The sequence below is a fragment of the Coregonus lavaretus genome, assembly GCF_964263955.1.
Source record: "Coregonus lavaretus genome assembly, chromosome: 32".
Taxonomy (NCBI): Eukaryota; Metazoa; Chordata; class Actinopteri; order Salmoniformes; family Salmonidae; genus Coregonus; species Coregonus lavaretus.
Genome location: NC_140019.1, coordinates 38,634,639 through 38,658,394, shown reverse-complemented (window position 1 = coordinate 38,658,394; position 23,756 = coordinate 38,634,639). Strand labels below are relative to the sequence as shown.

The 23,756-nt window shown below is 47.3% G+C and overlaps 1 protein-coding gene across 1 annotated transcript in view; it reads right to left on the bottom strand.

Moving 5' to 3' along the window:
• Positions 1 to 23,756, bottom strand: part of LOC311107277 (catenin alpha-1-like) — a 208,471-nt gene that overhangs the window by 79,895 nt on the left and 104,820 nt on the right. The window contains exons 10-13 of the mRNA XM_084149757.1: positions 23,615 to 23,750; positions 20,968 to 21,168; positions 17,475 to 17,626; positions 10,075 to 10,185 (exon numbers count right to left, since the gene is read on the bottom strand). Coding sequence (XP_084005883.1) covers positions 10,075 to 10,185; positions 17,475 to 17,626; positions 20,968 to 21,168; positions 23,615 to 23,750 — 600 coding nt within the window. The remainder of the gene's footprint in view (positions 1 to 10,074; positions 10,186 to 17,474; positions 17,627 to 20,967; positions 21,169 to 23,614; positions 23,751 to 23,756) is intronic.

Genomic DNA, 23,756 nt, shown 5'->3' with positions numbered 1-23,756 from the left:
AAGTGATTAGCCAATAGAATAGAGGGGAGTGGTGGCCAGTTTTCCCTTTGCCTTAGTCTCACCAGGATGCCCGCTCTCCTGCATCTTTTTTTTGCCTGCATTTTCTCTTGGGTAGCCCGTAGATTGGGTCGGAGGTACACAAAGAGCCCAGGGCAGATGAGTTGAAGTCGGAATTGAGGTTAGCAACTGCCGATCTGATGTTCAAAAGTTGTCGTCGATCATCAGAAATTATAGCGGATACATTTTGTGCAAAGAAAAGTTGGGTCGGAGCACGCAAGACGGCAGCCATACAGTATGGTGCCATGTGATTTAGGGTCAGTTTAGCCTTTTAGATCAGAATGAATAACATTACATGGACAGGGGGCGGGGACCTGATCCTAGATCATCACTCCTAATCAGAGACACTTGAAACATACAGGCCTCTGAACTACGCTCCTGTGATGAGTGACCTTGCCCTAAAAAGAGACCTGGACGGCCCATGTTAGCTCCCAGAGCTAATGCTTTGCATTTAGTTCAGAGGAAACACTGTCAGGCACATACCAAATGGCCATTCCTTTATGTTTTTATAAAGACGGCCTTCAGGTCAAGTCCCAGTGCTCTTAAAGTAATTCAATTCATCTTCTTCATTCCTAAGACTTAGAGCTACTGAAGAGACTGGATATGTCTCTTTAAGGTTGATTATACTGTAGCATTGTTTTTCAATGTCACAGGCATAACACATTCTCCAATGTCAATGAGACAGGCCTTGCTACAAAAACAGATCATTTAGCTGGATGTATTAATACACGTATTGCCAAGACAACAGAGGAGATATTAAAAGTGAGAGTGTACGTGCATGGTGTATTGTGTGTGTACGCTTCTGTAGGCCTTCTCTCTGCGTGCGCGTACTCTGCTTTGTCTGTGTGTACTCTGTGCGAGCAGCTAAATGTGAAGTGGGAGAAGTTGAGGATGGGGACAGTATTAACCCGAGTGTTCTGTTGACAAGAGAGGCAGAGAGATACATCCTAATGCACTGTGGCACCACAGCAGACAGACTTCCTTAATTGTCTGCACTTCATTTCCTTCCAACCCAGCTCAGAACAGGCTTGTGTCCCAAATGGCACCCTATTCCCTATGAAGTGCACTACTTATGACCAGAACCCTATAGTTAGTGCACTATATAGGAAATAGGGTTATATTTGAGAGACAGGCCAGAGTAGAGGGACTACAAAACGTGGAGAGAAGAGGGGCCATGAATGACATCTAAAGCATTTACAATATATTCTTAAAGGAAATATAATATAATATACAGTACCAGTCAAAAGTTTGGACACACCTACTCATTCAAGGGTTTTTCTTTATTTTTTATATTGTAGAATAATAGTGAAGACATCAAAACTATGAAATAACACATAACCAAAAAAAGTGTTAAACAAATCAAAATATATTTTATATTTGAGATTCTTCAAATAGCCACCCTTTGCCTTGATGACAGCTTTGCACACTCTTGGCATTCTCTCAACCAGCTTCATGAGGTGGTCACCTGGAATGCATTTCAATTAACAGGTGTGCCTTGTTAAAAGTTAATTTGTGGAATTTATTTCCTTCTTAATGCATTTGAGCCAATCAGTTGTGTTGTAACAAGGTAGAGGTGGTATACAGAAGATAGCCCTATTTGGTAAAAGACCAAGTCCATATTATGGCAAGAACAGCTCAAATAAGCAAAGAGAAACGACAGTCCATCCTTACATCCAAATTTGAGATTTTTGGTTCAAACTGCTGTGTCTTTGTGAGAAGCAGAGTAGGTGAACAAATGTTCTCCGCATGTGTGGTTCCCACAGTGAAGCATGGAGGAGGAGGTGTGATAGTGGGGGGGTTGCTTTGCTGATTTATTTAGAATTCAAGGCACACTTAACCAGCAGGGCTACCAGCATGGCTACCACACAGGGCTACCACACAGGGCTACCAGCATGGCTACCACACAGGGCTACCACACAGGGCTACCACACAGGGCTACCAGCAGGGCTACCACACAGGGCTACCACACAGGGCTACCAGCATGGCTACCAGCATGGCTACCAGCATGGCTACCAGCATGGCTACCACACAGGGCTACCAGCATGGCTACCAGCATGGCTACCACACAGGGCTACCAGCATGGCTACCACACAGGGCTACCAGCATGGCTACCAGCATGGCTACCAGCATGGCTACCAGCATGGCTACCAGCATGGCTACCAGCATGGCTACCACACAGGGCTACCAGCATGGCTACCACACAGGGCTACCACACAGGGCTACCAGCATGGCTACCACACAGGGCTACCAGCATGGCTACCACACAGGGCTACCAGCATGGCTACCACACAGGGCTACCACACAGGGCTACCACACAGGGCTACCACCATGGCTACCACACAGGGCTACCAGCATGGCTACCACACAGGGCTACCACACAGGGCTACCACACAGGGCTACCAGCATGGCTACCACACAGGGCTACCAGCATGGCTACCACACAGGGCTACCAGCATGGCTACCAGCATGGCTACCAGCATGGCTACCAGCATGGCTACCAGCATGGCTACCACACAGGGCTACCAGCATGGCTACCACACAGGGCTACCAGCATGGCTACCACACAGGGCTACCAGCATGGCTACCACACAGGGCTACCAGCATGGCTACCACACAGGGCTACCAGCATGGCTACCACACAGGGCTACCAGCATGGCTACCAGCATGGCTACCAGCATGGCTACCACACAGGGCTACCAGCATGGCTACCAGCATGGCTACCACACAGGGCTACCAGCATGGCTACCAGCATGGCTACCACACAGGGCTACCAGCATGGCTACCAGCATGGCTACCACACAGGGCTACCACACAGGGCTACCACACAGGGCTACCACACAGGGCTACCAGCATGGCTACCAGCATGGCTACCAGCATGGCTACCACACAGGGCTACCAGCATGGCTACCAGCATGGCTACCACACAGGGCTACCAGCATGGCTACCAGCATGGCTACCACACAGGGCTACCAGCATGGCTACCACACAGGGCTACCAGCATGGCTACCACACAGGGCTACCAGCATGGCTACCACACAGGGCTACCAGCATGGCTACCAGCATGGCTACCACACAGGGCTACCACACAGGGCTACCAGCATGGCTACCAGCATGGCTACCAGCATGGCTACCACACAGGGCTACCACACAGGGCTACCACACAGGGCTACCAGCATGGCTACCACACAGGGCTACCAGCATGGCTACCAGCATGGCTACCAGCATGGCTACCAGCATGGCTACCACACAGGGCTACCAGCATGGCTACCAGCATGGCTACCACACAGGGCTACCACACAGGGCTACCAGCATGGCTACCAGCATGGCTACCAGCATGGCTACCACACAGGGCTACCAGCATGGCTACCAGCATGGCTACCACACATGGCTACCAGCATGGCTACCAGCATGGCTACCAGCATGGCTACCACACAGGGCTACCACACAGGGCTACCAGCATGGCTACCACACAGGGCTACCACACAGGGCTACCAGCATGGCTACCACACATGGCTACCAGCATGGCTACCAGCATGGCTACCAGCATGGCTACCACACAGGGCTACCACACAGGGCTACCACACATGGCTACCAGCATGGCTACCAGCATGGCTACCAGCATGGCTACCACACAGGGCTACCACACAGGGCTACCAGCATGGCTACCAGCAGGGCTACCAGCATGGCTACCAGCATGGCTACCACACAGGGCTACCACACAGGGCTACCAGCATGGCTACCACACAGGGCTACCACACAGGGCTACCAGCATGGCTACCACACATGGCTACCAGCATGGCTACCAGCATGGCTACCAGCATGGCTACCACACAGGGCTACCACACAGGGCTACCACACATGGCTACCAGCATGGCTACCAGCATGGCTACCAGCATGGCTACCACACAGGGCTACCACACAGGGCTACCAGCATGGCTACCAGCAGGGCTACCAGCATGGCTACCAGCATGGCTACCACACAGGGCTACCACACAGGGCTACCAGCATGGCTACCACACAGGGCTACCAGCATGGCTACCAGCATGGCTACCAGCATGGCTACCACACAGGGCTACCAGCATGGCTACCACACAGGGCTACCAGCATGGCTACCACACAGGGCTACCAGCATGGCTACCACACAGGGCTACCAGCATGGCTACCAGCATGGCTACCAGCATGGCTACCAGCATGGCTACCAGCATGGCTACCACACAGGGCTACCACACAGGGCTACCAGCATGGCTACCAGCATGGCTACCACACAGGGCTACCAGCATGGCTACCAGCATGGCTACCACACAGGGCTACCACACAGGGCTACCAGCATGGCTACCAGCATGGCTACCACACAGGGCTACCAGCATGGCTACCACACAGGGCTACCACACAGGGCTGCACGATATATCGTTTCAGCATCGACATTGCGATGTATGCATCCGCAATAGTCACATCGCAGAACGTGCGATTTAGTAAGGTAAACATATCAGTCTACAATATATATTTTTTAAATGTTAAACTAGCATTATATCTGTCTGATATAACATCATTTACTCCGATTTATGGGTTATTGGATACACAGTTTATTATTATAAACACGGAGTTCGTTGCTGCACGTGGTTGACATGCAGGCTCTGCTTGTTGCCACAACACGAGGCAACACGACCAATTTGTTCGATCATTTAAGGCGGCACCACAAATCTCTGTATGACGAGTGCAAAGCATCTCAATGCCCTCCAAAGCATCTCAATGCCCTCCAAAGCATCTCAATGCCCTCCAAAGCACAACTCTATTTCGGATGCCTTTGCCAGTATTACACCATACGAGAAAGGTTCCAAACGGCAGAGAGAAATCATAGACTCAATAACATTTCACGTCGCCAAATACATGGTACCAATTAACACGGTTACCAAAGAGGGTTTTAAAAAACATGATCAGGTCGCTTGACAAGCGGTATGTAATGCCATCACGCAACTATTTTTCTCAAGTTGCCATCCCAGAGTTGTACGAGAAATGCAAGGCACAAGTTGAAACGGAGCTGTCACAAGTGGAATATTATACAGCAACGACGGACTTGTGGTCCAGCCGGACAACAGAGCCCTACGTAAGTCTGCCCGTACACTTTATTAATGAGGACTTCCACCTGAAAAGTCGCTGTTTGCAAACTGCATTTTCCCCAGAGGATCATACAGACATCCTGTATTTTTTCATATCGCAATATATATATATATCGCAGAAAAACAAAATATCGCAATGTCGGTTATTTCCAATATCGTGCAACCCCTACTACCACAGCATTCTGCAGCAATACGCCATCCCATCTGGTTTGGGCTTAGTGGGACTATCATTTGTTTTTCAACAGGACAATGACCCAACACACCTCCAGGCTGTGTATGGGCTATTTGACCAAGAAGGAGAGTGATGGAGTGCTGCATCAGATGACCTGGCCTCCACAATAACCCAAGCTCAACCCAATTGAGATGGTTTGGGAAGAGTTGGACCGCAGAGTGAAGGAAAAGCAGCCAACAAGTGCTCAGCATATGTGGGAACTCCTTCAAGACTGTTGGAAAAGCATTCCTCATGAAGCTGGTTGGGAGAATGCCAAGAGTGTGCAAAGCTGTCGTCAAGGCAAAGGGTGGCTACATTGAAGAATAGAAAATAGAATATATAATTTCATTAACACTTTTTTGGTTACTACATGATTCCATATGTGTTATTTCATAGTTTTCATGTCTTCACTATTATTCTACAATGAAGAAAATAGTAAAAATAAAGAAAAACAATTGAATGAGTAGGTGTGTCCAAACTTTTGACTGGTGGTGTGTATATACAGTTGAAGTCGGAAGTTTACATACACCTTAGCCAAATACATTTAAACTCAGTATTTCACAATTCCTGACATTTAATCCTAGTAAAAAGTCCCTGTCTTAGGTCAGTTAGGATCACCACTTTATTTTAAGAATGTGAAATGTCAGAATAATAGTAGAGAGAATGATTTATTTCAGCTTTTATTTATTTCATCACATTCCCAGTGGGTCAGAAGTTTACATACAATCAATTAGTATTCGGTAGCACTGCCTTTAAATTGTTTAACATGGGTGAAATGTTTTGGGTAGCCTTCCACAAGGTTCCCACAATAAGTTGGCTGAATTTTGGCCCATTCCTCCTGACAGAGCTGGTGTAACTGAGTCAGGTTTGTAGGCCTCCTTGCTCGCACACACTTTTTCAATTCTGCCCACATATTTTCTATAGGATTGAGGTCAGGGCTTTGTGATGGCCACCCCAATACCTTGACTTTGTTGCCCTTAAGCCATTTTGCTACAACTTTGGAAGTATGCTTGGGGTCATTGTCCATTTGGAAGACCCTTTTGCGACCAAGCTTTAACTTCCTGACTGATGTCTTGAGATGTTGCTTCAATATATCCACATAATTTTCCTTCCTCATGATGCCATCTATTTTGTGAAGTGCACCAGTCCCTCCTGTAGCAAAGCACCCCCACAGCATGACGTTGCCACCCCCGTGCTTCACGGTTGGGATGGTGTTCTTCGTCTTGCATGCATCTCCCTTTTTCCTCCAAACATAATGATGGTCATTATGGCCAAACAGTTCTATTTTAGTATCAACAGACCAGAAGGCATTTCTCCAAAGTGTAATCTTTGTCCCCATGTGCAGCTGCAAACCGTAGTCTGGCTTTTTTATGGCGGTTTTGGAGCAGTGGCTTCTTCCTTGCTGAGCGACCTTTGAGGTTATATCGATATAAGACTTGTTTTACTGTGGATATAGATGCTTTTGTACCTGTTTCCTCCAGCATCTTCACAAGGTCCTTTGCTGTTGTTCTGGGATTGATTTGCACTTTTCGCACCAAAGTACGTTCATCTCTAGGAGACCGAACGTGTCGCCTTCCTGATCGGTATGACGGCTGTGTGGTCCCATGGTGTTTATACTTGCGTACTATTGTTTGTCCAGATGAACGTGGTACCTTCAGGCGTATGGAAATTACTCAGAAGGATGAACCAGACGTGGAGGTCTACAATTTTTTTTCTGAGGTCTTGGCTGATTTCTTTTGATTTTCCCATGATGTCAAGCAAAGGGGCACTGAATTTGGTAGGCCTTGAAATACATCCACAGGTACACCTCCAATTGACTCAAATGATGTCAATTAGCCTATCAGAAGCTTCTAAAGCCATGACATAATTTTTTGGAATTTTCCAAGCTGTTTAAAGGCACAGTCAACTTAGTGTATGTAAACTTCTGACCCACTGGAATTGTAATACAGTGAATTATAAGTGAAATAATCTGTCTGTAAACAATTGTTGGAACAATTACTTGTGTCATGCACAAAGTAGATGTCCTAACCGACTTGCCAAAACTATAGTTTGTTAACAAGAAATTTGTGGAGTGGTTGAAAAACAAGTTTTAATGACTCCAACCTAAGTGTATGTAAACTTCCGACTTCAAATGTATGTATGTATGTATGTATGTATGTATGTTTTTATTTATTATGGATCCCCATTAGTTCCTGCCAAGGCAGCAGCTACTCTTCCTGGGGTTTATTATGGATCCCCATTAGTTCCTGCCAAGGCAGCAGCTACTCTTCCTGGGGTCTAGCAAAATTAAGGCAGTTACACATTTTTTAAAACATTACAATACATTCACAACATATTAAGTGAGTGCCCTCAGAACCCCACTCTACAACACAAATCCATGTTATCATGTGTGTGCCTGCGCCTATGTTTGTGTTGCTTCACAGGCTCTTCCATAAGGTGTTTTTAAAAAATCTAATTGCAAGAGTTACTTGATGTGGAACAGAGCTCCATGTAGTCATGGCTCTATGTATTACTTTGCACCTCCCATAGTCTGTTCTGGACTTGGGGACTGTGAAGAGACCTCTGGTGGCATGTATTGTGGGGTATGCATGGGTGTCCGAGCTGTGTGCTAGTCGTTTAAACCATGTCAATACCTCTCACAAATACAAGTAGTGATAAAGTCAATCTCTCCTCCACTTTGAGCCAGGAGAGATTGATATGCATATTATTAATGTTAGCTCTCTTTGTACATCCAAGGGCCAGCCGTGCTGCCCTGTTCTGAGCCAATTGCAATTTTCCTAAATCCCTCTGTGGCACCTGACCACACGACTGAACAGTTGTCCAGGTGCCACAAAACTAGGGCCTGTAGGACCTGCCTTGTTGATAGTGCTGTGAAGAAGGCACAACAGTGCTTTATTATGGACAGACTTCTCCCCATCCTAGCTACTGTTGTATCAATATGTTTTGACCATGACAGTTTACAATCCAGGGTTACTCCAAGCAGTTTAGTCACCTCAACTTGCTAAATTTCCATATTATTCATTACAAGATATAGTTGAGGTTTAGGGTTTAGTGAATGATTTGTCCCAAATACAATGCTTTTAGTTTTTTTTTTATATTTAGGACTAACTTATTGCTTGCCACCCATTCTGAAACTAACTGCAGCTCTTTGTTAAGTGTTGCAGTCATTTCAGTCGCTGTGGTAGCTGACGTGTACAGTGTTGAGTCATCCACATACATAGACACACTGGCTTTACTGAAAGCCAATGGCATGTCGTTAGTAAAGACTGAAAAAAAGTAAAGGTCCTAGACAGCTTTCCTGGGGAATTCCTGATTCTACCTGGATTATGTTGGAGAGGCTTCCATTAAAGAACACCCTCCAGAGTGCTCAGGACCTCAGACTGGGGCAAAGGTTCACTTTCCAACAGGACAACGACCCTCAGCACACAGCAAAGACAACACAGGAGTGGCTTCAGGACAAGTCTCTGAATGTCCTTGAGTGGCCCAGCCAGAGCCCGGACTTGAGCCCGATCGAACATCTCTGGAGAGACCTGAAAATAGCTGTGCAGCGATGCTCCCCATCCAAACTGACAGAGCTTGAGAGGATCTGCAGAGAAGAATGGGAGAAACTCCCCAAATACAGGTGTGCCAAGCTTGTAGCGTCATACCCAAGAAGACTCGAGGCTGTAATCGCTGCCAAATGTGCTTCAACAAAGTACTGAGTGAAGGGTCTGAATACTTATGTAAATGTGATATTACCGTGTTTTATTTTTTGTGTTTTTTGAATTAGCAAAAATTTCTAAAATCTTGGTTTTGCTTTGTCATTATGGGGTATTGTGTGCAGATTGATGAGGGGATTATTATTATTTTTTAAATCAATTTTAGAATAAGGCTGTAACGTAACAAAATGTGGAAAAAGTCAAGGCGTATGAATACTTTCCCAAGGCACTGTGTGTATGCATGCATGTAGCGTACTATACTGTCCTACTATTGACCATTCGGGACCACCACTGTCACCAGTGGCTTGTCTAAGCATTCACACTGCGCCAAACAACTAAATACTAAATTCACTAACTTATCCAGTTGAATTAGCTACATGGCCTAGTCACTAGCTAATATTCTGATTTAGTAACTCTGGCTTCTAAGCCTCTGTTATGATTTCCATGTTAAACAGCTTAGACCCACTAATCTGGACATAGGGCCTTCAAGTGGCTAATCCACCGTAACACAGAAACATTAATCCCATATTTAAACTACTCAGTTTTAACTCAAGTATGCTTCCCTTCCTGGAAAGGTCTGGGAGTTTCCAAGGTGAGTCAGACCAGTAATAAATCATTTTTGAAGATCTTCCTGTGGAATGAAGGTTTATACTGGGTTTACACTGGAGTGAAGTGAGATCAAAGATCAGAACATTATCAGTGTCTATCTGAATGGGAGTCCAGAGTATCACAGCCAGTCCTGATTCACTCCCTATCCCTCCCCCTTGGCCTTAACCCTTACATGTTGTCAGATCTGGCCTGGCAGCTAGTATGTGAGAGGGGGAGTCTGGATAACCACGCCTGTCTGAATGGAGAGTCCAGAGTATCTGTGAGGTGGTCAATGGAGCCCTGGTGTGAACAAGGTGTATTACCCACTGAGATGGCCTGCAGCGGGGGTGGAGGAAGAGAGGTGTGTGTGTGTGTGTGTGTGTGTGTGTGTGTGTGGACTCACCCTGGCGCTCTGGCCTGCGATAAGCTGGTCATCTTCTGTCTGCACGCTGGTCCTGCTGCGAACATCAAAGTCCTCCGTCTCAAAGTCAGAGTCATCCAGCTCTTCAGGAGTCTACAGGGGAGGATAGGAGAGAGGGAGGAGGGAAGAGATGAGAGGAGAGAGGGAGGAGATGAGAGGAGAGAGGGAGGAGGGAGGGAGAGAGGGAGGAGGGAGGGAGAGAGGGAGGAGGGAGGGAGGAGGGAGGAGATGAGAGGAGAGAGGGAGGAGAGGAGAGAGGGAGGAGATGAGAGGAAAGAGGGGGGAGGTGGAATGAGGAGGGAAAAGGGGAGGAAAAAAGGAAAACCAAATGAGTTAGAGAGCTGTTCGAGCAGCATGATGTATGTGCTGCCAGCTCCAGCAGCCACAGAGAGATGTCTTCTCCCCCTCCTCACCAGCAGCCTGCCATGGGAAATTGCAAACACTAAATGAATTAGTAAATGAAGTGCAATGTCCTGTCTGTGCATTTTGAGAGGGAAAATGAAGCTAAGAGCTAGGATGAAACATGTCGGGAGTAAAATGCTTCAATCAGACCATCACCTGGCCCTGGCATCACTAGAGGAGGATGGGGAGGAGGTAGAGGGGTAGAGGTTTCTAGTGAAGAACCAGTATGGTGGTATCCTGTCTGTGTGGCTCAGTTGGTAAGAGGGTGGCACTATCAAGGTCAAGGGTTCAATTCCCTCAGGGATCACATAACACATACTAAAAGTGTCTTCACTCAGTGTGGTGTGAGGCCAAATCACACGGCGAAAACATCGGTGCGCAAGAGAGCGTCAATTTAATTGTCATGAAAATCCATAATAAAACGGTTGTATTTGTTGTGTTCGCTATGTAGCCCTTGTTAATTTAGTGTTGTGTGTTCCTTGAGAATATTCCTTGCGAATATCACGTCGTCTCACCTCGACCCACCATCCCACTCACTTATGTCCTACGGGAGCCACCGTACCTGCGCTTAACAGTTACGTTAGCTCACGAATGTGAGGAGAGTTGTAGCTAGAACACCCAAGGAGTTAATAAAGAACTTGGCTGTCTACATAATAGTATTCTCTCTTGAAATCTGAGTTCTTTGAGTTTCCCGGCCGTAGCCTCCGTAGGGCTATGTGCCTATGATCCAAATCAACACAGGTAGGCTGCAACTGTTTTCAAATACGTAGCCTATTGGACTGATAAACCTTAACTTCCAGTCCAATACATTTTAAACTACATCTTAGTATACTTAGCATAAGGAAGATCGTAATTCCTCTATTTACTCTTCTACAAATGGCCCACACAATTAATCTGTTTTTTTTTACCAGCGTTGCTCCGCGTAGACGTGAGAAAAACAGACTTGCTCTCTAATTCGACATGCTATGACACTGTTGACGCCCACGTCCAGTCTTTTCTCTCATTCACTCCTGTGCATTCTAATTCCAGCGTGTACACACTTGTTCACGAGCGTAAAAAATCATGTAACATACCTCTATCCCTTACTGAATGCCAAGCATGCAACAGACCTATATTGCTTCCTCTATTAGTATGGCTGACAACATGAAGTTAGCAAGGCCTCGCTTGAAGGGAAAACTGACAGACAAGAAAATCCATTTGGTGGTTGTGATATGAGAGAAAGAGAGGAGAGAGAGGGAGTGAGATAAGGGTGCATTATCACTCCTGTGCTGCAACTCACTTCATGCTTATCCAACTGACTACACCCATCCCTTATCTGTCTCTATATCTTCCGTTGGTAACGATTCAGATCACAAAGTAAAAACCTATCACAAGGTCTCACCTCGACCCACCATCCCACTCACCATGGAATATCAAGGTCTCATCTCCACCCACCATCCCACTCACCATGGAATATCAAGGTCTCACCTCGACCCACCATCCCACTCACCATGGAATATCAAAGTCTCACCTCCACCCACCATCCCACTCACCATGGAATATCAAAGTCTCACCTCGACCCACCATCCCACTCACCATGGAATATCAAGGTCTCACCTCGACCCACCATCCCACTCACCATGGAATATCAAAGTCTCACCTCGACCCACCATCCCACTCACCATGGAATATCAAGGTCTCACCTCCACCCACCATCCCACTCACCATGGAATATCAAAGTCCATGGAATATCAAAGTCTCACCTCGACCCACCATCCCACTCACCATGGAATATCAAAGTCTCACCTCGACCCACCATCCCACTCACCATGGAATATCAAGGTCTCACCTCCACCCACCATCCCACTCACCATGGAATATCAAAGTCCATGGAATATCAAAGTCTCACCTCGACCCACCATCCCACTCACCATGGAATATCAAGGTCTCACCTCCACCCACCATCCCACTCACCATGGAATATATAGAGATGCTTGTGTGTCCATCTATCTGTGATACCAACCCTCTCTGTCCATCCACTGGATGTAGGAGTGCTCCCACACACAGCCGTGATAGGAATGGCCTAGTTGATTAACCCGTCTAAACCTCATCTTCTAAGTGTTTAGATTAACTGTCCTCCTCCACACTAGCGGCACAGGTAGCCAGACTAGACACCCACGTTGATTGACAGTGAAGGTCAACCAATGAGAACCTTCATCTCATTTTGACAGTTGAATCCACCTCCTGACAGTGGACCAGTAGATGACATACAAGGAGATGTGAGATTCTATCTTTACCCTGCGCCTGCTTACAGAACCGGCCTCGGGCTGCAGAGAGAGTAGCTATTGTACATGTCCAGTTAACCCTGACTGCTCCTCTCTCTCTCTCCTTCTGCCTACTGTAACTGCTCTGTCTGAGCCTGTCAGTCCGTGGAAAGTCCCTCTTCCTCCCTCTCTAATCCCTCTTCCTCCCTCTCTAATCCCTCTTCCTCCCTCTCGAATCCCTCTTGCTCCCTCTCTACCAGTCCAGTGACGTCTTGGACCCAATGGGCGGTCAGGAGGGGGCATGTCGTTCTGTCAGACACCCCAGGGAGGGGACATCGGACACGGGCTGTAACCAACACAGGCTGGAGCTGCCTGGGAGTAGCTCCACTTCCAGAGGTTAAAGACTGTCCATCTTTAAATAGCCCCAGACCCACACAACTGTCTGTTCCCATTGAGGTGTAAACCCACTGCCTGGGAGGGAGGGAGGGAGGGAGGGAGGGAGGGAGGGAGAGGGAGGGAGGGAGGGAGGGCTGCCTGGGAGGGAGGGAGGGAGGGCTGCCTGGGAGGGAGGGAGGGAGAGGGAGGGAGGGAGGGAGGGAGGGCTGCCTGGGAGGGAGGGAGGGAGGGAGGGCTGCCTGGGAGGGAGGGAGGGAGGGAGGGAGGGAGGGAGGGAGGGAGAGGGAGGGAGGGAGGGAGGGAGGGAGGGAGGGAGGGAGGGAGGGAGGGAGCGAGGGAGGGAGGGAGGGAGGGAGGGAGGGCTGCCTGGGAGGGAGGGAGGGAGGGAGCGAGGGAGGGAGCGAGGGAGGGAGCGAGGGAGGGAGCGAGGGAGGGAGGGAGGGAGGGAGGGAGGGAGGGAGGGAGGGAGGGAGGGAGCGAGGGAGGGAGGGAGGGAGGGAGGGAGGGAGCGAGGGAGGGAGGGAGGGAGGGAGGGAGGGCTGGGGCACGTAATGCCCTCTGGACCTGCCGTTTCAGAGAGTGATAGAGAGTTCAGTTTGTCTGACTTACAGTCTCATGTTCTGTGGGTCTGTGTGAGTCAGACATGGCATGGATATATTTACTGTAACAGTGGAGTGGTTGGGGAGTAGCAGAGTGGTGTGGTTGTGGAGTAGCAGAGTGGTGTGGTTGGGGAGTAGCAGAGTGGTGTGGTTGTGGAGTAGCAGAGTGGTGTGGTTGGGGAGTAGCAGAGTGGTGTGGTTGGGGAGTAGCAGAGTGGTGTGGTTGTGGAGTAGCAGAGTGGTGTGGTTGGGGAGTAGCAGAGTGGTGTGGTTGTGGAGTAGCAGAGTGGTGTGGTTGGGGAGTAGCAGAGTGGTGTGGTTGGGGAGTAGCAGAGTGGTGTGGTTGTGGAGTAGCAGAGTGGTGTGGTTGGGGAGTAGCAGAGTAGTGTGGTTGGGGAGTAGCAGAGTGGTGTGGTTGGGGAGTAGCAGAGTGGTGTGGTTGGGGAGTAGCAGAGTGGTGTAGCAGAGTGGTGTGGTTGGGGAGTAGCAGAGTGGTGTGGTTGGGGAGTAGCATAGTGGAGTAGCAGAGTGGTGTGGTTGGGGAGTAGCATAGTGGTGTAGCAGAGTGGTGTGGTTGGGGAGTAGCAGAGTGGTGTGGTTGGGGAGTAGCATAGTGGAGTAGCAGAGTGGTGTGGTTGGGGAGTAGCATAGTGGTGTAGCAGAGTGGTGTGGTTGGGGAGTAGCAGAGTGGTGTGGTTGGGGAGTAGCAGAGTGGTGTGGTTGGGGAGTAGCAGAGTGGTGTAGCAGAGTGGTGTGGTTGGGGAGTAGCAGAGTGGTGTAGCAGAGTGGTGTGGTTGGGGAGTAGCAGAGTGGTGTGGTTGGGGAGTAGCAGAGTGGTGTAGCAGAGTGGTGTGGTTGGGGAGTAGCAGAGTGGTGTAGCAGAGTGGTGTGGTTGGGGAGTAGCAGAGTGGTGTGGTTGGGGAGTAGCATAGTGGAGTAGCAGAGTGGTGTGGTTGTGGAGTAGCATAGTGGTGTAGCAGAGTGGTGTGGTTGTGGAGTAGCAGAGTGGTGTGGTTGTGGAGTAGCAGAGTGGTGTGGCAGAGTGGTGTGGTTGTGGAGTAGCATAGTGGTGTAGCAGAGTGGTGTGGTTGTGGAGTAGCATAGTGGTGTAGCAGAGTGGTGTGGTTGTGGAGTAGCAGAGTGGTGTGGTTGTGGAGTAGCAGAGTGGTTGTGGTTGTGGAGTAGCAGAGTGGTGTGGTTGTGGAGTAGCATAGTGGTTGTGGTTGTGGAGTAGCAGAGTGGTGTGGTTGTGGAGTAGCATAGTGGTGTGGTTGTGGAGTAGCATAGTGGTGTAGCAGAGTGGTGTGGTTGTGGAGTAGCATAGTGGTGTAGCAGAGTGGTGTGGTTGTGGAGTAGCATAGTGGTGTGGTGCAGAATTTTGAAGTTTTAAAGAACATTTCCTGCAATTCCATGCATTTTGTCATGGCTAACGCTGTGTTCTTTTGCTCAAACATAACAGCATCAATATCGCTAAATTCATTGTTTTTAAGGAATTTACAATTATCCCTGACTGTCAAGCATTTACTATAAAACAAATATATAGGTCACAAATGAAATTAATTTTCCAAAATAAAAAAATAAATATATATATATATATATATATATATATATATATATATATATATATATATATATATATATATATATATATATATACACACACACATACACTACCGTTCAAAAGTTTGGGGTCACTTAGACATTTCCTTTTCGAAATAAAATAAAAAATGTTGTCCATTAAAATAACATAAAATTGATCAGAAATACAGTGTAGACATTGTTAATGTTGTAAATGGCTATTGTAGCTGGGAACGGCTGATTTTTTATGGAATATCTACATAGGCGTACAGAGGCCCATTATCAGCAACCATCAGTCCTGTGTTCCAATGGCACGTTGTGTTTGCTAATCCAAGTTTATCATTTTAAAAGGCTAATTGATCATTAGAAAACCATTTTGCAATTATGTTAGCACAGCTAAAAACTGTTGAGCTGATTAAAGAAGCAATAAAACTGGCCTTCTTGAGACTAGTTGAGTATCTGGAGTATCAGCAATTGTGGGTTCGATTACAAGCTCAAAATGGCCAGAAACAAAGAACTTTCTTCTAAAACTCATAGGTCTATTCTTGTTCTGAGAAATGAAGGCTATTCCATGCGACAAATTGCCAAGAAACTGAAGATCTCGTACAACGCTGTGTACTACTCCCTTCACAGAACAGCGCAAACTGGCTCTAACCAGAATAGAAAGAGGAGTGGGAGGTCCCGGTGCACAACTGAGCAAGAGGACAAATACATTAGAGTGTCTAGTTTGAGAAACAGGCGCCTCACAGGTCCTCAACTGGCAGCTTCATTAAATAGTACCCACAAAACACCAGTCTCAACGTCAACAGTGAAGAGGCGACTCCGGGATGCTGACCTTCTAGGCAGAGTTGCAAAGAAAAAGCCATATCTCCGACTGCCCATTTTAATCTTTTATTTTTATTGGCCAGTCTGAGATATGGCTTTTTCTTTGCAACTAGAAGGTCAGCATCCCGGAGTCGCCTCTTCACTGTTGACGTTGAGACTGGTGTTTTGCGGGTACTATTTAATGAAGCTGCCCAAAAAATATTTATTTCTTATGTCTCTCAGATACAGGATAGAAAAACTTCCTTTTGATAACTTTTTGGGACTATCTGTTTTTCCATTTATGAATATGGTATTCAATGCGTTTCTATGGGCTAATAGCATTAAGGCCAAATTATATGTTTCATAAAATAATGTATGAATAACCCCCCCCCACCACACACACACTAATGAAATTAAAAACATATGGTGCAGAGAGCATCAGCTATTTGAGTTCACACTTCACTGCACACAGCCTAATTCCCTAAAAGTGCACACACACACACGGGCTCACACACGCTCACACAGGCTCACACACGCTCACACACGCTCACACACGCTCACACACGCTCACACACACACACGGGCTCACACACACGGGCTCACGCACACACACACAGGCTCACGCTCACACATACACACGCTCACACACACACACGCTCAGACACACACACGCTCAGACACACACACGCTCACACACACACACGCTCACACACTCTAAAATGTGCAGTTTTGTCACAACACAATGACACAGATGTCTGAAGTTTTGAGGGAACATGCAATTGGCATGCTGACTGCAGGAATGTCCACCAGAGCTGTTGCCAGATACAGTGAGGACAAAAAGTATTTGATCCCCTGCTGATTTTGTACGTTTGCCCACTGACAAAGACATGGTCAGTCTATAATTTTAATGGTAGGTTTATTTGAACAGTGAGAGACAGAATAACAACAACAAAATCCAGAAAAACGCATGTCAAAAATGTTATAAATTGATTTTGACCCCCCTCTCAATCAGAAAGATTTCTGGCTCCCAGGTGTCTTTTATACAGGTAACGAGCTGAGATTAGGAGAACACTCTTAAAGGGAGTGCTCCTAATCTCAGTTTGTTACCTGTATAAAAGACACCTGTCCACAGAAGCAATCAATCAATCAGATTCCAAACTCTCCACCATGGCCAAGACCAAAGAGCTCTCCAAGGATGTCAGGGACAAGATTGTAGACCTACACAAGGCTGGAATGGGCTACAAGACCATCGCCAAGCAGTAATTCACTGTAATATAATATTCATTTCTCTACCATAAGCCATTTAAGTGAAGGAGAGACTGAAATAGTGCAGACAGAGTAGAGTCTACTGTGTACTCACCCTGATCATGAGCACGGCCTTGCGGATGTCACGGACTCCATCGTAGATCAGACGGGAGGCGTCGATGAACTCGTTCTCATCAACGGGGAGGGTGGGGTTTGCACTCAGAGCCTCTACCGCTGCCTCCACCTGCTCTGTGAACCTAGGCATGACTGGAGAAGGTGGGAGAACCAAGGGGTGGGATGTCAAATGTGTAATGCTGTATCTATTGTACACAATAAATAAGTGTGAAAACAGCAGAAAACAGAATGACAGGTCTGACTCTGTGTAGTCCAAAACCATACTGTAGCTAACATGCAACCCAGCCCGTCACTAACAACAGGCTCCCCAGCCCCTAGCCAACAGGCTACCCAGCCCCTAGCCAACAGGCTACCCAGCCCCTAGCCAACAGGCTACCCAGCCCCTAGCCAACAGGCTACCCAGCCCCTAGCCAACAGGCTCCCCAGCCCCTAGCCAACAGGCTCCCCAGCCCCTAGCCAACAGGCTCCCCAGCCCCTAGCCAACAGGCTACCCTGCCCCTAGCCAACAGGCTACCCTGCCCCTAGCCAACAGGCTACCCAGCCCCTAGCCAACAGGCTACCCAGCCCCTAGCCAACAGGCTACCCAGCCCCTAGCCAACAGGCTACCCAGCCCCTAGCCAACAGGCTACCCAGCCCATAGCTAAGATGATACCCAGCCCCTAGCTAAGATGCTACCCAGCCCATAGCTAAGATGCTACCCAGCCCCTAGCCAACAGGCTACCCAGCCCATAGCTATGATGATACCCAGCCCCTAGCTAAGATGCTACCCAGCCCATAGCTAAGATGCTACCCAGCCCATAGCTAAGATGCTACCCAGCCCATAGCTAAGATGCTACCCAGCCCATAGCTAAGATGCTCCCCGGCCCCTAGCTAAGATGCTCTCCAGCCCCTAGCTAAGATGCTCCCCAGCCCCTAGCTAAGATGCTCCCCAGCCCCAAGCTAAGATGCTCCCCGGCCCCTAGCTAAGATGCTCCCCGGCCCCTAGCTAAGATGCTCCCCGGCCCCTAGCTAAGATGCTCCCCGGCCCCTAGCTAAGATGCTCCCCGGCCCCTAGCTAAGATGCTCCCCGGCCCCTAGCTAAGATGCTCCCCGGCCCCTAGCTAAGATGCTCCCCGGCCCCTAGCTAAGATGCTCCCCAGCCCCTAGCTAAGATGCTCCCCAGCCCCAAGCTAAGATGCTCCCCGGCCCCTAGCTAAGATGCTCCCCGGCCCCTAGCTAAGATGCTCCCCGGCCCCTAGCTAAGATGCTCCCCGGCCCTTAGCTAAGATGCTCCCAAGCCCCTAGCTAAGATGCTCCCAGGCCCCAAGCTAAGATGCTAACCAGCCCATAGCTCCATAGCCAAGTGATCATAAAGACCAAAAGCAGGCTCAGACAGCTGAGCTGAGACGAATACCCATCGTCTCCAGCTCAGTGTGTGGGTGTGAGCAGCAGCACCAACATAGAACATGACCGAATCTACAATATGGAGTCCACTCTTGTTTTTGTTGTTTTAAGTAGTGCACTATATAGGACATAGGGAGCCATTTGGGACTCATCCCAAGTGTGCAGGGAGCTTATTTGGAGCTGTGGTGCCTCAGTTCCCAGTCCCCCTCTAATCCTCCATTTGATACAGACCCCAAGGTGACAGGACCATCAAAGGGTGCTATGACATAGACCAATACACACACTCAAACACACATAGATAGTCACTCACACAGTCACAAAGAGGCCTCAACATTTGCAATGAATATCAATGAGCTCCTTTATAAAGATCACAACTAGCTAAACTCTGCCTCCCCAATAAAGAAACAAAGATTGTTGGTTTTAATCCTGAAAAACTAACCAGACTGGCCTTTGAATAGTTAATGAAGGCCTAGCTAGCTGTAGTGATTACAGAAAGCTAATGAAGGCCTAGCTAGCTGTAGTGATTACAGAAAGCTAATGAAGGCCTAGCTAGCTGTAGTGATTACAGAAAGCTAATGAAGGCCTAGCTAGCTGTAGTGATTACAGAAAGCTAATGAAGGCCTAGCTAGCTGTAGTGATTACAGAAAGCTAATGAAGGCCTAGCTAGCTGTAGTGATTACAGAAAGCTAATGAAGGCCTAGCTAGCTGTAGTGATTACAGAAAGCTTTCATGGAGGAGAATGTTTGAGAGAGGAGGGATCAGGGGAGGGAGGGCAAGGTAAGGAGAGGAGAGAGCAGGAGCGAGGGAGAGGAGGTAGGGAGAGATAGAGGAGAGAAATAGAGAGAGCAGGGGGTGTGTTGTGTGATTGAGAAACTCAACCCAGCAGTCAATCTATAAAAGTATTAGGTGGTTGGTTTAGCCTGATCCCTCTCTCACCATCTCTGATACCTGTACCACTGGTAAGAGAGAGGTAAAGACAACTAACAGAGAAAGAAAAAGACAATGACGGTCGGTGAGAGAATATCATATAAATACAGTACCAGTCAAAAGTTTGGGCACACCTACTCATTCATATTTTTACTATTTTCTACATTGTAGAATAATAGTGAAGAAATCAAAACTATGAAATAACACATATGGAATCATGTAGTTACCAAGAAAAGCGTTAAACAAATGAAAATATATTTGAGATTTGAGATTCTTCAAAGTAGCCACCCTTTGCCTTGATGACAGCTTTGCACACGCTTGGCATTCTCTCAACCAGCTTCATGAGGTAGTCACCTGGAATGCATTTCAATTAACAGGTGTGCCTTCTTAAAAGTTAATTTGTGGAATTTATTTCATTCTAAATGTGTTTGAGCCAATCAGTTGTGTTGTGACAAGGTAGGGGAGATATAGTACTGGTTTCTTTAGTAGTGGTTAATTTGCAGCAATTCGACCATGAAAGCCTGATTCACACAGTCCCATCTGAGCAGTTGATGTTGAGATGTGTCTGTGACTAGAACGCTGTGAAGCAATATTTTGGGCTGCAATTTCTGAGGCTGGTAACTCTAATGAACTTATCCTCTGCAGCAGGGGTAACTCTGGGTCTTCCATTCCTGTGGCAGTCCTCATGAGAGCCAGTTTCATTATAACGCTTGATGGTTTTTGCGACTGCACTTGAAGAAACAGGCACACCTGTTAATTGAAATGCATTCCAGGTGACTACCTCATGAAGCTGGTTCAGAGAATGCCAAGAGTTTGCAAAGCTGTCATCAAGGCAAAGGGTGGCTATTTGAAGAATCTCAAATATGAAATATATTTGTTTAACTATTTTTTGGTTACTACATGATTCCATGTGTGTTATTTCATAGTTTTGATGTCTTCACTATTATTCTACAATGTAGAAAACAGTAAAAATAAAGAAAAACCCTTGAATGAGTAGGTGTGTGTCCAAACTTTTGACTGGTAGTGTATTAGATGGAGAGAATAAGAAAATACAAGAGATATGCCGGACTATCTGTTACCTGTGTCGGTCACTAGCAGAGAGAGAAGAAGAGGAGATAGAAAGAAAATGTGATCAGAGAAAGAGAGAGAGAGAGAGATGTTACCTGTGTTAGTGAGCAGCTTGGTGGCCTCCAGAACCTTCTCTGTGTAGACTCCAGGTTCATAGTTGTCCATCTCACATGTGACCACATGGACCACTCTGGCAGCGCGGCCCCGGATGGCCCCGGCCGTCCGGTCCAGCCCGTCCACATCCTTCTCCTGCAGCGCTATCACACACTTGTTCACGTCCTCCAGAATGTGGTTCTCTGGAAGGGAAGATACAAAAATCAACCAATGTTTATTCATATAGAGCCTATTATTAAAAAACTGGGTTCTGAATCTCAACTCCTACAGAACAAGCAGAAGCATCAGAAAGTGTCATGGTTAAAACTAACTCCATAGGTAGCGGACAATCCTACTGAAACTCTAAAGTGTTTGTTTGGGGGGACACGGTCTGCCAGACGAGCTACAAGAATCCTGCTTTCACCCTCTTTATGCGAGACAAGATTATTTATTTATTTTTACTTGGTTACCTACACACTCCCGGTGACATGGACCTGTGAGACAGGCAGCGTCTGCAGTAACAGAGTGATGTTTAAAAGAGAGAAATCTTCATCCTTCATGGCGGATGTGTTAGCATCGTCCCTGGATTAACACGGGGGGGGGGGAGACAAACGGCTACTCCCTATTAACGGAAGAGCCGTCCTCTCATCCTATCAGCTTGCTGATGTCTCTCTGTGTAAAGCAACCAGCCAGTCTGAGTGGACGTCCCAAATGGAAACCTATTCCCTATATAGTGCACTACCCACCGTATGGCCCCAATGTGGGAACCATTTGGGCCTCGTCAGTGTGTCCTCGGTTTGGAGGTGAGAGGAGTCACCGTGTTTACTGCATAATGAGGCCTGTTTAAGGCCCAGCTATCTCAATGCTTCGCCACATTTTACATTTACATTTTTAGTCATTTAGCAGACGCTCTTATCCAGAGCGACATACATGAGCAATTAGGGTTAAGTGCCTTGCTTGAGGGCACCGACAGATTTTTCACCTAGTCGGCTCGGGGATTAGAACCAGCGACCTTTCGGTTACTGGCACAACGCTCTTAACCACTAAGCTACCCATCACCACAACCTGACAAGCCTAGCAGTTTGTTCCATAGTCTTTACATACATCAGGGCTCTACGCTGACCTATTTTACAAGGAGCACGTGCGTGCCTAAGTTGAAAAATGTAGGCTCACACAAAGACAGTTAGGAGCACAATGAAAAATATATTTTAGATATTAACGCTAGAATCCTTCTTTTTTTCTAGGCGCACTGGTGCTTCTAAATACAAATACTGGGTCGCACAGCAAAATATTTAGTTCCACATATAAGTAAAATGGTCGCACTGTAGTGCTCTGTACATGACAGGATGTCAATTCTCTCAGCTCAGCACCCAGCAGTCCCAAATAGCACCCCTTTCGCTACATAGTGAACTACTTTTGACCAGAGCGGTTTGAGCTTCTCCCGAGGGGCTCTGGTCAAAAGTATTGCACTATATAGGGAATAGGGTGCTATTTGGGAAGCATCCTCTGTGCTCCTGTCTGGCTGAGGCAGGAAGCCAAATCAGGCGGCTGTGTTACATTAGAGAAGACTAATAGCGCTCTTCTCCACAGCTCAGTCTATGCTTAACACGACTCAACACTAAAGGAGCAAATATATCTAAACAGTGTCTACCATCTACAGACATGAGGCTAATTAACACTCTTCCTTCCTTCCTCACCAGGGGTATATTCACTAGGAACCCTTCCTTCCTCACCAGGGGTGTATTCACTAGGAACCCTTCCTTCCTCACCAGGGGTATATTCACTAGGAACCCTTCCTTCCTCACCAGGGGTGTATTCACTAGGAACCCTTCCTTCCTCACCAGGGGTGTATTCACTAGGAACCCTTCCTTCCTCACCAGGGGTGTATTCACTAGGAACCCTTCCTTCCTCACCAGGGGTGTATTCACTAGGAACCCTTCCTTCCTCACCAGGGGTGTATTCACTAGGAACCCTTCCTTCCTCACCAGGGGTGTATTCACTAGGAACCCTTCCTTCCTCACCAGGGGTGTATTCACTAGGAACCAATTGGAAGCTAACGGGAGGCACTACCAGAACTTGTCCAGTAACAAATGATTGTTTGATTGCAAAACGTTTTGCTATGGTGTCCAAGTAAGACTCTTAGAACACTATAAAATCTGAATTTCTTTGCCTGATTCCGTTTTTTCCCCCAAATTGGGAAAAAAATATGTTTTGTCCATATTGTTTTTCTAGGGTTTCCGTATTCCTGTTTTGTTTTTCTCCAGGTTTTCGCTCTCAAATCACCCTTTATAAATAGAACAACTCAAGTGGAAGTTCTAAGTCCACAACAACGCTTTAACCATTATCAGGAGACCCCTGTTGAGGTCTGGGAAAATCTTTTGGAAATGTAATTGCATTGTGCACCTAGCAATAGGTTGTTGTTTAGCTGTGTTTTTGTAGCACATGTTGGTAGAGTTTTGGGAAACAAATACCAACTGGATTGATGAAAATAATCATGATATGATTTTGCCAGCTAAGTATAGGCCACTTTGTAGTTCATTAACTGAGAAGGTTTTTGGGAAAACCTTTGCATTTACCAGAAGACTGTTTTCATTAGCACATGCAAATGAGATTAACCCTGAAAAGAAAGCTCCGCCCGCTCCCACTTACCGGACACACAGAGGAAGTCGTCGATGCTAGTGATGTCATCGACGGCATCAGTGAGGACGCGGACCTGTTTCTCCCAGGAGTCTTTGAAGAGGTCCATGTTGTCCTGAGCAACCTTACTGTTGGGCTTCGCAGCTAGCGCCAG